At 39.5% G+C, this 14,793-nt stretch overlaps 1 protein-coding gene across 4 annotated transcripts in view; it reads right to left on the bottom strand.

The window, feature by feature from the left end:
• The window catches only part of LOC149146967 (uncharacterized), a 223,113-nt gene extending 211,578 nt beyond the window's left edge, over nucleotides 1–11,535 (bottom strand). For 2 of the 4 annotated variants that reach the window (XR_016262855.1, XM_089440631.1), the window contains exons 1-3: nucleotides 10,184–11,535; nucleotides 8,759–8,840; nucleotides 8,568–8,645 (exon numbers count right to left, since the gene is read on the bottom strand). Coding sequence is in view for 3 of the 4 variants with exons in the window: in XM_089440631.1 (XP_089296757.1) it covers nucleotides 8,568–8,645; nucleotides 8,759–8,840; nucleotides 10,184–10,925 (902 nt within the window). In the remaining variant the exon portion in view is untranslated. The remainder of the gene's footprint in view (nucleotides 1–8,567; nucleotides 8,646–8,758; nucleotides 8,841–10,183) is intronic. The other 2 variants (XM_089440630.1, XM_089440632.1) reach the window with 2 other exon arrangements.
• Between the last annotated feature and the right edge of the window lie 3,258 nt (nucleotides 11,536–14,793).

Raw genomic sequence — 14,793 nt, 5'->3', positions numbered from 1 at the left:
TCGTCGAGCATCGCAACCGCACGGTTGTTGAAATGGCTCGTTCCATGTTACAACACAGGAGTGTTCCAAACAAATTCTGGGCTGAAGCAGTATTTACTGCTGTTTATCTTCTTAACCGATCACCTACTCAGGTTGTTAAAGGGAAGACTCCTGAAGAGGTTTGGTCTGGTCGTAAGCCTAAGATCAGTCACCTCAAAGTATTTGGCTCAGTTGCATATGTTTGGATTCCACCTGCTAAGCGCTCTAAGTTGGATTCCAAAAGCCAGAAACTCATGATGACAGGTTACAGTGATCATCACAAGGCCTATAGGCTGATAGATATAGCCACCGGTCGTCTTAGCTTCAGTCGGGATGTAGTATTTGATGAAGACAGAGGATTTTTTTAGTCTTCTTCTTCTAAGCAGTGTTCTGAGGATCAGCCTCACAGTGTTCTTCTTCTGGTCGGTCCACCTGATGGGAGGGATGATATAGCATCAGTATTTGATAATACTCTATCTGAGCTTCCTCCAGAAAACAACCCTCCTCTTGATGCTCCTATTACTCTTGAGTCTTCTCCTCCTCCTCCTGATATTGGTTCCTCTACTCTTCGGCCTAAATGGTGGGCAAAAACCATTGGTGATCTCCGAGATGATGAGCTTCTTGAAGGTAGAACTTCTAGACATAAGAACAAACAACAGTCTACAGTCAACTTTGCTCTTATGGCTAACCTTCACAGTATTTTTGAGCCTCAAACTTATTCAGAGGCTAAGGGTACATCTGAGTGGGAACAGGCTATGGAAGCCGAATTCCAGAGTCTTCAGAAGAATCACACCTGGACACTTTCTGATCTTCCTGCAGGGAAAAAGCCCATAGGCTGCAAATGGGTGTATAAAGTGAAATACAAAGTTGATGGAACCATAGACAAGTATAAAGCTCGTCTTGTGGCTCGAGGGTTCTCACAGAAGGAAGGCATCGACTATGAAGAGACTTTTGCTCCTACTGCCAAGATGAGTACCATAAGGCTTGTCCTTGCCCTAGCAGCTCAGTTCAATTGGAAAGTTCATCAGATGGATGTAAAGAGTGCTTTCCTAAATGGTGATCTCCAAGAAGAAGTCTACATGACGCAGCCTTCAGGATTCAAGGTTGTTGGTCAAGAACAGAAAGTGTGTCGATTAGCTAAAGCTATTTATGGATTGAAGCAAGCTCCTCGGGCTTGGTACATGAAAATTGATCAGTATCTGACAGATCAGGGTTTTCAGCGGAGTCCATCTGATGCAAACCTGTATATCAAGCATACTGCTGATGATATCTTGCTTGTGGTTGTCTATGTGGATGACCTTATCATTACTGGCAGCTCTGCACATTTGATCCATGGGATCAAACAAGATTTATGCAGAACTTTTGAGATGACAGACTTGGGGCTTCTTCATTACTGTCTGGGGGTTGAAGTTTGGCAGACTGAAAATCATATTTTTCTCTCTCAGTCCAAGTATGCAAAAAATCTTGTGGACAGGTTCAGAATGCAGGATTGCAAACCAGCCACGACTCCTATGGAACCAGGGCTCAAACTTTCATCACAGTCATCCTCTCCCCTTGTTGATGAAACTTTATTCAGGCAACTAGTGGGCAGTCTCATCTATCTTACTGCCACCAGACCTGACATCAGTTTTGCAGTAAGCTATATCTCCCGCTTTATGTCAGCTCCTAAAGCTGATCATTGGATAGCAACAAAGCGTGTGCTACGATATGTGCGTGGTACTTCTGATTATGGCCTCTTATATACTCGCAGTTCCAATCCTATTCTCAGTGGCTACACTGACTCTGACTGGGCAGGTTCGGTTGATGACCGTAAATCTACAGCTGGGTATGTGTTTAGTCTAGGATCTGGTGCTGTTACTTGGACTAGTAAGAAGCAACAGGCAGTGGCTCTCTCCTCAACAGAAGCAGAGTATCGGGGAGCAGTTAAGGCATCCTGTGAGGCAGTTTGGCTTTGACGTATGCTTGCAGATATGCATGTTTCCCAGACCGGGCCTACTCCTTTGTTTTGTGATAAGCAGGGAGTTCTCAAACTTGCCAAAAATCCAGTCTTTCATGAAAGAACAAAGCATGTGGAAACTCATTGCCACTACATTCGCCAGCTTGTTGAAGACGGCTCAGTTCAGTTGCAATATGTTCCCACAACAGAGCAGCCCGCCGACATCTTCACCAAGCCTCTTGGTCCTGATAAATTTGTAAAATTCAGAGGGTCTATTGGTGTTGTAAATAGATTGAGTATTAAGGGAGGGTATTAGAATATTCATATTTAGTATTTAATACTCAGTCTTTTAGCTGTTGCTATTTTTTCCGTTTAAGCAGTTTCTTAGATGAAACTGAGTGTTTCCATATTTTACATAGAAACCTGATGTTTCTATTATTGTAAATATCTCTGTATTATCATTGAGCTGTTTTGCTCATTTGGAATTAATTCATTCAACATTCTTTTAGGAGTCGGAGTTTTAAAAGTTAAAACATTGAATTGAATACAAGCTTCAACTTTTGCATCCAATCCACCTCTTGATGCTAAAAATGGTTGATTCTTTGACTCTCCTACGATTACTCCATAATCATCACCTCTTTTTCCCTCCCAACTAAGAGCCTCTCCTAACTAGTGGTGGTTTTGTGCACAATGTTTTAACTCATATTACACCCAAATCTTACGCTTCCCTAGAGAGCACAAGATGGATGAAATCTATCCATGATAAAGGAAAGAAAGCCATAGGGAATTTTTCGTTTTATTTAGATATATCTTGAAATGATTCTAAATACTCATATTGAAAAAACATTATTAAAGCTACCTCCATTTGTGGCCTAGATTCTAAAGCCCCTACTTCTAAAGTTCTTGGGATTTTGACAAAGGTTTCCTAGGAATGAAGTAGGTAATATCCTTGTAGACAATTGTTCTTATGGGACAAAGACAAGTTTCACTATTATGTTTGATGGGTGGGCCCATGGTAAAATAGAACATTATTGAATATTGAATCTCTTTGTCTCTTGTCCTATGTGTATAATGTTTCTTCAATTTATTGAAGCTTCTAACCAAAAATGCCTAATTGTTTTGTTAGAGTTGATTGTGATAAAGGAGGGGAAGGAAGATGTCCAATTTGTGATTGGTAATTCTCAAACAATGCGTTCATTGGAACACTTCTAATTGGGAAGGCATCGCGCTAATTTTTCCAGCATGTATAACCCATTATTTAGATCCCATCCTAGATAAGATAAGATAATTTTATTTATGTCCAACGAATGACCACAAAAGTAGGTCAATGGGACTAGAGGATACATCTAGTAAGAGAACGAGTACAATGTGGGAGTGCAAATGCCACTCCTAGTAAAGCTAAATCTAATAATATATGTGCGTGTGTGTGTGCAAGATGAGGTAATGAAAAGTACAAACAATAAGACGTCCTCATGAACATGAACATGTATAAAATCGTATTAATGGCACGGGTAAAGAGCCCATGGAGAGAGAGAGAGCGAAACATGAGGTCCATGATGTCAAGAATGCTAGAGTCTAATAACTAACAACAAGGAGGGTGAGGGGGTGCTGGCTCACTATCTGAATCCTTTGAAGCTATCTGGGAATTTGGTTGCGTGATCATGGGGGGCGGGAATGAGCTACGAATACTCCTAACATTCGAGGCCAAAAGAAAAAAGCTTTGGATAAGTCTAGAGGATTTTGGAAATTGATTAGGTTATGTCTACTATGGAAAAGGCAAAGTATATAAAAGAAATCATTTACATTCAAGCACACAAGTCTTCAACTTGATGAAAAAATATATAGATAACAAGGGGCTTTGGCATCCTATCACCCCAATTACCACCAATTTCATCCTCTTGTAGCTTGTTAGTACCAATAGTTGAATTTGAAGAGAATGTTTATATGTAAGGATTGAACAAGATCAAAATATAACAAGTCAACAAATGGTATTGAGATTCCATCACTTGTATTCCATGATATCCTTCGGAGGGATGCTAAGGAAGTGATTACAATACATAAGGATTTGGCCAAATATAAATATAGCAAGTCAAGAAATGGCATTGAGATTCTGTCACGTGTATTCCATGATATATTCTGGAGGGATACTGACAAAGTGATTGCAATTTCAGAGCCTATAGTAGTGCTAGCCCTTAGGATGATCAATAGGGAAAACCCCCATGCAGTCTATATATGAGGCCATGGATATGGCCAAGGAGGCTGTTTGGGGGGGGATAAATACATGTCTTTGTGATATATCATTGACTCCATTTGATAACAACAGCTCCAAAGACCTTTGTATGTTGTTGGTCGTCATATAAAACTACGTTTCTTTTATGATGTGTCCTTCAATTTTGATTCAGAGGCGATGGAAGCTATACTCAAGTGTTTGAAAGATGTTCTTTGAAGTGAGGGCTCAAGATTCAATGCATCTGCAACTATAGAAGTAAGAATGTAGGGTGATTAATATTATTTGGCTATGATATGGTTGTTTCTGCAAGAAGAACCATCTCACCAGGTACTTTGATCTATTTTCAATCTTGATTTATTAAAAATATATTTTCAATCTAGATTTCTTTTGAGATTTGAGTTTTCCGGCTAATTTAGTCTTTAAATATTTTCTTGGTACTATTATGGCATATGCTAGGAGTATGGTGGGAAGACTTCAGTGGCGATACTCGTGAGCTTAAAGGGAAAGCTATCTGAGTGCTGATTTAAAGCTGCAATGTTTTCATTTGTGAGTGTGATTGGGAATGCTCTCGCAAATACACTCCAAGAAATATAACTGGTTAGCACAAAAGGAGATATATTATTTTGTTCTCCTGCTCTATAATCTTTGACTCCATAATAAAGAATTAGAAGGTTGTACTCTTTTTATCTAGAACATTTTTATTGTTTTCAAAACATCTTTGATTTTTTTAGGCTTCACTGAAAACTAGGACGTACTTCAATGTCATCAACACCTAGGAGTGTTGATGCAATCAAATTGTACAAGTATATTTTAATCAATGTCCCACTACGATTCCTACAATTGCTTTCCTCCTTGAGTTTTCAAATCGAATTCAAAAATTGTCACACAATTCCTAATATACTCCTTCCATAGATCATAGTAGTTGAAGTAAATCATTCCATTAAGTGAATGAAGATTGTGATGCTAATTTTTGGGCACTAAAGTTACTCCTAATCTTAAATTGAGATAACCATTAATGTTAAATTTTGGAATTTCAAAAAAAAATGCAAAAGCATAAAAAAAAAACACAATGTGGCAGTATTAAACATTTCAAAAATGATGAAAATCGTTAGAAAAAATCATGATATTTTGCAAACAACATATGTTTGAAAATGATATTCAATATACAATAAAGTACAACTGGAGTGCAAAAATATGTCAATACTTAAGATTAAAGATCAAAGTTCAGAGTCAAAGATTTAACATGCAGCATATCTATTCACTTAAACAATGGATCGCAGTCATTTTTCCAAGCTTAATTGAAAGAACTTGGAACTAGACTATATATGCAATGGCAATGTGAAATTGCAGACGAGATAATAGAATGCAGATCCTTGTAAAAAAATAATGCAGAACAAGCATGGGAGAATTACTACCCTTTTTCCAAAAGGCTTGACCTATCTGTAATATTCCTAATGGAAAAATTAAGTGGATAACAATAACATATACTGTGAACAGCAACCAAATTTTTCACGCACACAGGAAATGGCACCAAAAATCTAAGTCATCTTATTAATTGGAGCAGGATGAATACAATCTAGATAGAGAAAGAAGAACCTGGGCTTGCTACAGAAAGCAAAGCAAAACCCAGGTTGCAAATTGAATGCCCAAGTGCCGGATAATCTGCCCACCAAAGTTCTGCGCTGCCCCAGAATTTTTTTCTTTTGCTGCTGGGAGGAAATCAGGAAATCTGCTTTGAATGTGCTCAAAAACTCCAGAAATTTTAGCTGGCACCTCTCTTCAATAAGCCCAACCAAACCCAGAAATATCTCATGGACCGAAGTGGTGGAAATGGTCCTAAAGTGAATTGTGCCCTCCTCCAGTAACTTATGTTGCTAGGTGCTGACTAGAACATTGATTTCTGCCAGAAATACCACCCAGAAAATTCTGCGAAATTAACCCCGGACTCCTCTCACAAAACCCCATAAAAGGTTTGGGAAAATTTTACTGACCACCCAATTTTAAGCTTACTCTTCTCAACTGACTGCCAAATAGCTACAGAAATTTTTTGTTGCAATAGAGCTGAAATCCACCTCCAAATTTATCCCAACTCCTAAGGGAAATTTCTCCTCATCACCCAATGAATTTCCAGCTCCCAAACTCCCAACAAAAGCAACTCCCAATCTATTACAAAAATGCCTAAACTGCCCCTGCACAAGCCCAAATTAGAGTAGCTCAGCTGGCTCAAAATATCACAGCTCCAGCCCCGGAAATTCACCAGATATCTCTGCTCTCCTGGTAGGTGATTTCCATGCAAAAACTCCTCCACCAATTGCCCCAATTTGCTGCCCCAACTCAACTCCACAAACTGCTCCCGTGTCCTTGGAGAAACACACCCTTGCTGATGGATGTACTTGAAATCTGCTTCTCCAATGCCTGCAGTAATCTCCCTACAACTCTCCTAGGGTGACACTCAAGGTTCACCGAAGAAAGTTGGAATTTCCGCCCGGAAACTCCTTGTGCTAAACAGCACTGGTAGTCTTGGCTAAACAGCACAAGAGAACTCTAATTCAGATGTCAAATTGTCAAAAGCCCCCAAAATGTGTTCATATCCTTCTATTTAGCCATAGTCTAACTAGACTACTTTTTTGCCCTGAAAATCATGAAAATTATGGCAATATTTTGATAAATTCCGGCAGGAAATTTTGTAAATCCAGATTAAATTTGTTAAACTTCAAGATTTTGGGTGCCCTAGAGGTTTTTGATGGTGCTGAATCTATTGCCACCTTCAAAAACATGATTTAAACACTGCTTCTGCAAGATTTGTTGAAATTTTTTTGCCCGGATTCTGGCCAAAAGTGGTCGTCCGGGCAATTCCTCTGCCTCGGTAGACTTGTCCTTCTAATTATGCTTGCTGGTCCCTTTTCCTTGTGGGCTCCACCAAATTCGAATTCCTCCTTCTCCACAAGTGTGAGTTGCCTAAGGGTGCGAATTTCCCTTTTGGGTGGCCCCCACCATCCACCAACACTTTAATTTTTCCTTTTTCCTTATGTTTGAGGCCTCCTCTTTGCCAAAAATCAAGTGGTGTCTCCTCAGCCCACTTTTCCTATGTTTTAATGCCAAAATATCTCCCAATTGCCAAAATTGCAGAAATAGAAATTATTCTTAACAAAATTAACTAATTGGGGATATTACACTATAAAACTATGATTATCAATTGACGCAGCATCCCCGAGAAAGGTAAAAACAGAATATACACTATTTTTCTGAAAAGGAGTTATAACTTGTATCTTGTGACTGTGCCTAAGACCTTTACTACGATAAACAACAACACACATATCACTAAGTCTAACCTAGCAGGTGAGTGGCATGAGTGGATCCTTAAGTAGAGTACACCTATTAGGCAGCATATTTAGACTGTCATATATAGTAATAGAACACTCATGTGGTGACACAATTGGATTTGCACATATATGCATTGGTAGCTTAAGATTCCTTTACAGAATTGATATTATATCATGAACAAGGGGAAGAAATCTAACAGTCTTACTGACAAGTGTACCAAGATCTCCTTGCACATTAAGGGATCTGTAACTCTGCCTGTTGCTTTTGAAATTTGCACGCATGCAACGTTGGACTGTATCCGGTAATTTAAAGGAAGGTTGCCTAGAAGAATTTATTGTCAAGAATATCAGATGCAACTAGTAGACTTCAACATGTGCTAAGAAACCAGATCTGCAACCCCTGGAAGTCTTACATGTATGAAATGTGGCAGGTCCAACTACCAGACTCTGGACATTTCTGGTGGAATTCTTATATGCAAGACATGCAAGTCTGATGCACCAAGACTGGGAAGATTGTAAAGTATGCTCTTCACAACATGCCTAAACCTGGGATACTTACGACTTTCAAAACTTTTCCAAGTTTCTGGCTACTTGTTTGATGTGCTAATGATATAAGCCTGTTGAAGAGTCTTCTTGTGCAGCGTACACATGTCAACCAGCTCGTGATGGCGCTAGTACCCAGGTAGCATTGATCACTGATATGGGGTACATTGACTTGTTTCTAAACACAACTGATGCTTGTAAGCATTATCAATGGTTTCTGTGTAAGTGAACCAAACTAAACCTAACCTGAGATCATGACAAATTAGCAAAACGTAGGTAGATCTTGCAATGAAACTTGGAATCTAAAACAAACTGGTATTCTGATTGTTGCTTTGTTGCATACAAGTAGCTCAGCTTATTCTGGAATAGAAGAAAGTTATGTACATTTTAATTTATCTTGAAGAAAAATTCAGAAATGACCAAATCAGCAAATTTGTTTCACTGTCTATTTATTAAAAATCTGGAAGAGACGTTGCTTACATCCAGGCCAAAATAGGGGTAAGATCCTTTGCAATACCTCTTCAATTCATCATTGTGCTCAAGCCGCAAGCCAGCAATTTCAGAAAACCGGGCAAGAAATTTGCAAGCTCCGCCACTGAAACCAAATGGAAGCATTCTCTATTACTAAATGACATTACCACACAAAACAACAAATACGAAGAAACCAAGACCAGGCAAAGACAAATTTCATATGGTAAACGACATTACCCAGTTGCTCCAATGGCTCTATCCTGACAAACAAGAGAGTGTTCCCTTGTGAGTCTCAAAAATTCCTCCATTCTCTGAGTCTCTGGCCAGATGAACAATATTAAGGAACAGAGTAACGAGAATTTTCACAATCCAATTCAAAATCTTTCTTTATCATAATTAGGGCCCATCACCTAAAGTAGAATACTTGAATTCTAAGAAGCTTTGATGGTAATCAAACTGTCGGTAAACACAAACCTCCGATGAGAATAATCTTGTATATGTTAGATTTTCTGCAATGAATGAACCTAAACAAATTGTGCTTCAAAATATGAATGCACTTAAGCTGCTTATTTAAGGATGTATTCCAAAGAGAGATCAGATCGCATTCCCTTGTTAACCAATTTATATATAGATTGTATCCATTGCCCGTTCTCAATACTTTTCCTCTCTAAATGTGCATTTGAAGATCACTGACCATCAGACAAAAGTAGTGAAAAAGGGAATATTCTGTAAGCATGGGTATTGCTTTTTACAACTGAGCATCTGCATCACAAAGTGATGCTCCTTGTATAAGCCCCATGGGTTAGCTCGAGTAGTCTAGAGCCAGAAGGTCGAGGGCACAGGTTCAACTCACTTAATCCCTTCAGGGTTAGGTACCATAATTGGCGCTGAAAGTTTACCCCAGTTGCCATCTGTGAATCACAGGGAAGTTCTCAGAGGGTTTTCCACAAGGTTTTCCATGGAAAAGAAAAAGTAATGCTCGTTGTGTAAGGGTATCATCTATAAACAAACTGGCCCCAAAAATAAATCAGAAAAATTAAATGTTCATTCACATTTCTTCAAAACTTACCAGAATTCCATTGTTGTTATGATTTTTACTTGCAACCATACACTCTCACAGCAAATGACCATATTTGAGAACATTCATCCTAAAAGTTTGTATCTCCTCTAGTTTTTAATGTTTCTTGACAATATTGAAATGCAGATTAAAATTATCTTAAGTCACTGACTCAGTTAGAATCATTCAACTTTGCTACTTCATAGAAAGATGGAATTTAGTTGTAGAAATTGAGTGGGCTGAAACTGCAGGGACAAAAAAAACACTTATTCCATGTTTCACCTAAAATCCCTTGGGAAGAAAAAAAAAGCCCTCGTGCTGACTTTGTTCTAGATAGCATACAAGCTCTCCTATTGACCACAATTTGTTTTGTTAAGTTTTTCATTATTTTTTTGGCTTCTTCTTTCTGACCAGTACTAAGGTGCAAGTTATATTGCATGCGTGTAACAGTGTATTCAGATTTCATTTTAAGGCAAGCAATAAATGCCAAAAGTATAGTACATGACAAAGTCATTCAGACAACCAAATAAGCAGCCATCGCAGAAAACCATTGTCAATTTTGGTAAGACAGGAAATAAGTCATCAGCATGCCACTTGAAACTCACCAAAACATTTGAAATGAAGCGTTCCACGACCTGGCAGAACAATAGGAGCATAACTGGAAAGCCATATTTTGCGGACGTTCCTTACTTGATAGTTAGCAGAATGATTTCCTTCATTTGTCAGTTTTTCTGTAAGTGCATAAAAAGAAGTTTTAATACTATTAAAATCAATACATCCTGGCGAGGTTTTTCCATGTCTTCCATCCTGCATATTAGAATCTGTATATTCTGAATTTTGCAGCGGTTCCTGTGATTTGCTCGAATCAGGGTTCATTTCGAAAGAGCGATCAGTCTGTGTCTCAATTCTGGCAGCAGGTTGGGCACCACAAGCACCGATCTCCTTATGGGACTTTTCTCCTTTACCTGAAGGTGGCTCTGAATACATATCTTCAGATGGTTTACCAAATGCCCTTCCCTTGCTTTTGTCCATTTTGGTTGTATCATTTTCACAGAGTTTCTCAGATTTGGTATCATTCCTACTCTGGCCAAAAGTCACACCTGGAGAAAACAATTCTCTAGCTGGCTCAAAGTAGACAACTTTGCAGAGTGTGCCACCTATATCCATGCCAAACCGTGCTGAAGGAGATGCTCTCTCCAATATCTCAAAATCAATGGGGCTTTCCAGTTTCAACGGACTTGTTTCAACAGAAACAGGACTTGTGAACCAAGTCTTTGGGGTCTTGTAACACGTCTCGGATTTAGGGACTGACAATGGCTGGAGCTGACTTGCTCTTGAGTTGCTCATCTTGTCAATGGAGAATCAGGAGAGCGAACCTTTAAATTAGATCTTTTGTAAACTATCTCAACATCTTGTCCAACAAGACAATTATGTTTTCAAAATCAATAGAAATGACATGATCGACCAAATGGCAGGCAATTGGATTCATGGCTCGAGGACTGAGCGAGACAAAGCAAGAGTATGCACACTGAAGAAATTGGCTGGTAATCTGACTCTCGTAATTGATGAAATTTTGGGCAGACTAAGATTTGCAGATGCACTGAGGACATATACATCTGCTAAATTAGGCCCAGATATTAGAAGCCAATTAGATCCCTCCATCGAACAAAAATCGCAAGATTAACCAAATTTGACACAATTCAGTTTGACAATTGACTCCAAAATCATGAGCCAACAACTACTCATCCCAAAAATCAACCACAATTCTCATGTTCGCAAACTCAAGCAAGCGATTAACTAGAAGAAAACCCCAGTTAAAACTAAAGAAACAGGATTCAGATAGTTGGGATTTTGACCAGCGAGGTTTTAGTTAACAGGTTAGGTCTATGACAGTAATTGAACGTTTTGACTACACAAAGGTCTTTCATGGCGCTAACCCAACCGGGTATTTTAAACCTAAACAAATTACGAATCACCAAAAATTGAAAACCCAATTAAAATATCATAGGGGTTTTCAGGGAAAAATAACGTTCTGAGCAAAAATATTTGCGTGAAAAGACCTCTGACTCTATTGGGTTATCTTACGACTAGCAGGTAGGTATACGTATACGCGGATCCATAATGACTATTTTACAACACAGCCACGGTTGGTAACTCTGTGTGACACGTACAAACACCCAATAGAAATGAAATGATATTTTAAGGGTTATGAGACTAAAAATAGTCTATGAGACCATTAGTTCTTTGTTTTTTGTTTTTGCAATTCAATTTTTATCCGATTCAAATTGATGATGCGCTGACCCAACCTTCCAACAATCCTATCGCTAAAAAAACAATGCCAAGACACTGATGCTAACATGTTCTCATAATTTTCTCTGATGTCTTTGAATATATCACATTCCAAAATGAAATATTTTTCTGATTCCACAGCGCCAGACGTGCAAAATGTACACACTCGTTCTTCCCAAGCGTCGTTAAGCTTTTTCCACTGTCCTGTTTCACACCGAAGTTGATGTGAGTTGGTCCTTAATTGAACAATAAGAACCTCCACCGTCCTGTGAAGTGAACAAAGTTCTTTCTAAAAATTAACTACTCCAGAAAACTTGGAATATAAAGATATCCATGAGGATACAATTATTATATATTAAAATGAATAAGAATGATAATGAATTTACAAATGAGAACGAAAGGTTCGCTTATAAATAAAGCAAATGTCTCTTCATGAAAAGTCATGTCTCATTTAGACATGCCTCTTCAGCCTAATTACTAGTTAAATAATAATTAATTATTATTATTATCATTTACATTATATTTATATTATTTATATATTTTATTCGTTACATTGCCTCCTTCCTCAAAGAGCTTTGTCCTCAAAGCTTGTCGATGAAAAAAGGCTTGATCTCTTTTTCGTCTTCGAACGTCTTTCTCTCTTGGAATAGTCATCCTCGTCAATACAAGTTGATATGATCTTCTTAGTGACAAACAAAATTGTCACACTGAGAAGGGATTAGACCATCCCAGATTAATCTTCTATATAGTATTTTGATCACTGGAATTTTGTAACGACTTGTTAGCATAAGACTGGATTGATTTTACGTCATTATTCTCTGGAACATCAGTTTGTTATTTCTGGTCTGAATGGTACCGATACGTAGCTTGGTTGATTTGTCTACTCTTGTGATTTGGATGCCGATATAAAGTTTTTAGATTTTCTTCTGGCGAAGATGATGTTGAATTGGTTATAGAACATTCACTTGGGATGTCTATTGTCTGAACTGCAACATCCAAGCGCGTTGATCCGGATTTAAACAGGAACGCAACAAATTACAGAGATAACCATATACACAAAGATGCAGCGGAAATAATACTTCATTTCATTAATGGAAAATACTGAAATATGCTTACAAACAGAAATGGAAATAAACTAGCTAGGGCGATGGTAGCTTATCTCTGAGAAGAGATGTGATGGCTACATGCCTCTGAACTGTGTTACAATGAGGCTCGAAGGCCTATTTATTGTTGAGAAACAATGGAAAAAACCCTTATCATTCCAAAACCTAACCCTAGGAGATGAAACGCCAAACTGTGGGCCCCGTTTGGGGGTAAGTTGGTACATCAACTTCCCGGGGTCGTAACTTTGGCATATGATCTCCGTTTGACGCGTACAATAGCTCATTAGAAAGATCTATCCGAGCACTATCATTGTTGGAACGGGCAACACCAGTCCATTCCATGGACTCGTGTTGCCCCCGGATTCCCCAAAAAACGTCGTTTAGGGCCTCAAAACGGCTCCGAAAGTTCAGGACCCGAAAAACTGCTAAAAATAGTAAGTTGTGCTACAATTAAGGAAACTGAAAATGCTGAGAAAGACAATGGTGGGGGTCCAGGTGGACTTGGCAGGTGGCCACCAATATCCACCTGGATCATTCCTCCCCCCTTAGGAAGCAATGGTCCCCATTGCGTTGAGCTCCTCCATGAGATGAGGAAACTTCTGCTGAACTTGTTCCTTGGTGAGCCACTTGCCCTGCTGAAGGAGTTGGCCCGCTTTGACAACTCGATACAGTTGGATATTCTGTTGGCGAGTGTTCTTGATCTGTGTGTCCATGATCCGATCAGTTGCAGCTTGTTCCATGCAATCTGGATTTAATTCTGTGGGTTTGAGCTATTCTGCAATGTCGGATGTGTCTAGCAATGGTGGAAAGTATGGCCGAAGGCGATCCACATTGAATACTGGGTGCAGGCCAAGGAATGGGGGAATGCTGAGCTCAAATGCATTGTCTCCCATAGCCTTAGTAATGGTGTAAGGACCATATCGGAGTGGTCTCAATTTCCGATAGGCTCCAGTAAGGCGTTCCTTTTGCAAATGCAACCAGACTTTGTCGCCCACCTGAAACTTGTGTGGCACCCGATGTTGATCATGTCGCTGCTTGTACTTGGCATTTGATTTCTCAAGAATGTCATGGACCTGCTGGCGAATATGTTGGATGCGCTCAATGAAGCTGGTGGCCTTATCTGTTTCGGACTGGACATGAGCTGAATTCATGTGAGTAGCTGCAAGTGGCATGGCCACATCAATGGGGCATAGTGGCTGGAATCCCAAACCCACCTGAAAAGGGCTATGGCCAGTGGAGCTGTGAAGAGCTCGGTTGTAGCTGTGCTGAACGTAGGGGAGGCTCTCGTCCCATGTGCGTGGATGCTTTGAGTTATACATGCGCAGAATGTGCACAATCATCCTATTGACAACCTCTGTCTGGCCATCAGTTTGAGGATGGAAGGCTGTGGACTTCGTGAGTTTGGTGTCCAGCATTGACCAGAGACTGGACCAAAAGGTGCTGAGAAACCGACTGTCTCGATCTGAGATGATAGACTGTGGGATCCCAAAGTGCACCCACACTCGTTCAAAGAAGAGTTTAGCAGTGGCTTCTGCTGTGATATTCTTCTTGCAGGCCATCATAATGGCCATCTTTTAGAACCTGTCGACGACCACAAAAACACAGTCATTTCCATGCTTAGTGGAAGGAAGGCCTGACATGTAATCCATGGAGATGGATTCCCAAGGTCGACTAGGGGTAGGCAACGGGGTATAGAGGCCTTGCTTCTTAATGGTCGGTTTGGCAATGGCACAGGCAGTACATGATCGGATGTACTTCCCAACATCCTGTCGAAGATTCGGCCAATAGAAATAGTTTTGCAGTACTGCCACTGTTTTCTCGAC

Source organism: Pinus tabuliformis, chromosome 9, assembly GCF_031772625.1.
Source record: "Pinus tabuliformis cultivar Carrire ecotype Pingquan chromosome 9, CPIR1, whole genome shotgun sequence".
Classification (NCBI taxonomy): domain Eukaryota; kingdom Viridiplantae; phylum Streptophyta; class Pinopsida; order Pinales; family Pinaceae; genus Pinus; species Pinus tabuliformis.
Note: the sequence above shows the minus strand (reverse complement) of the source record. Positions and strands in the feature narration are given on the sequence as shown.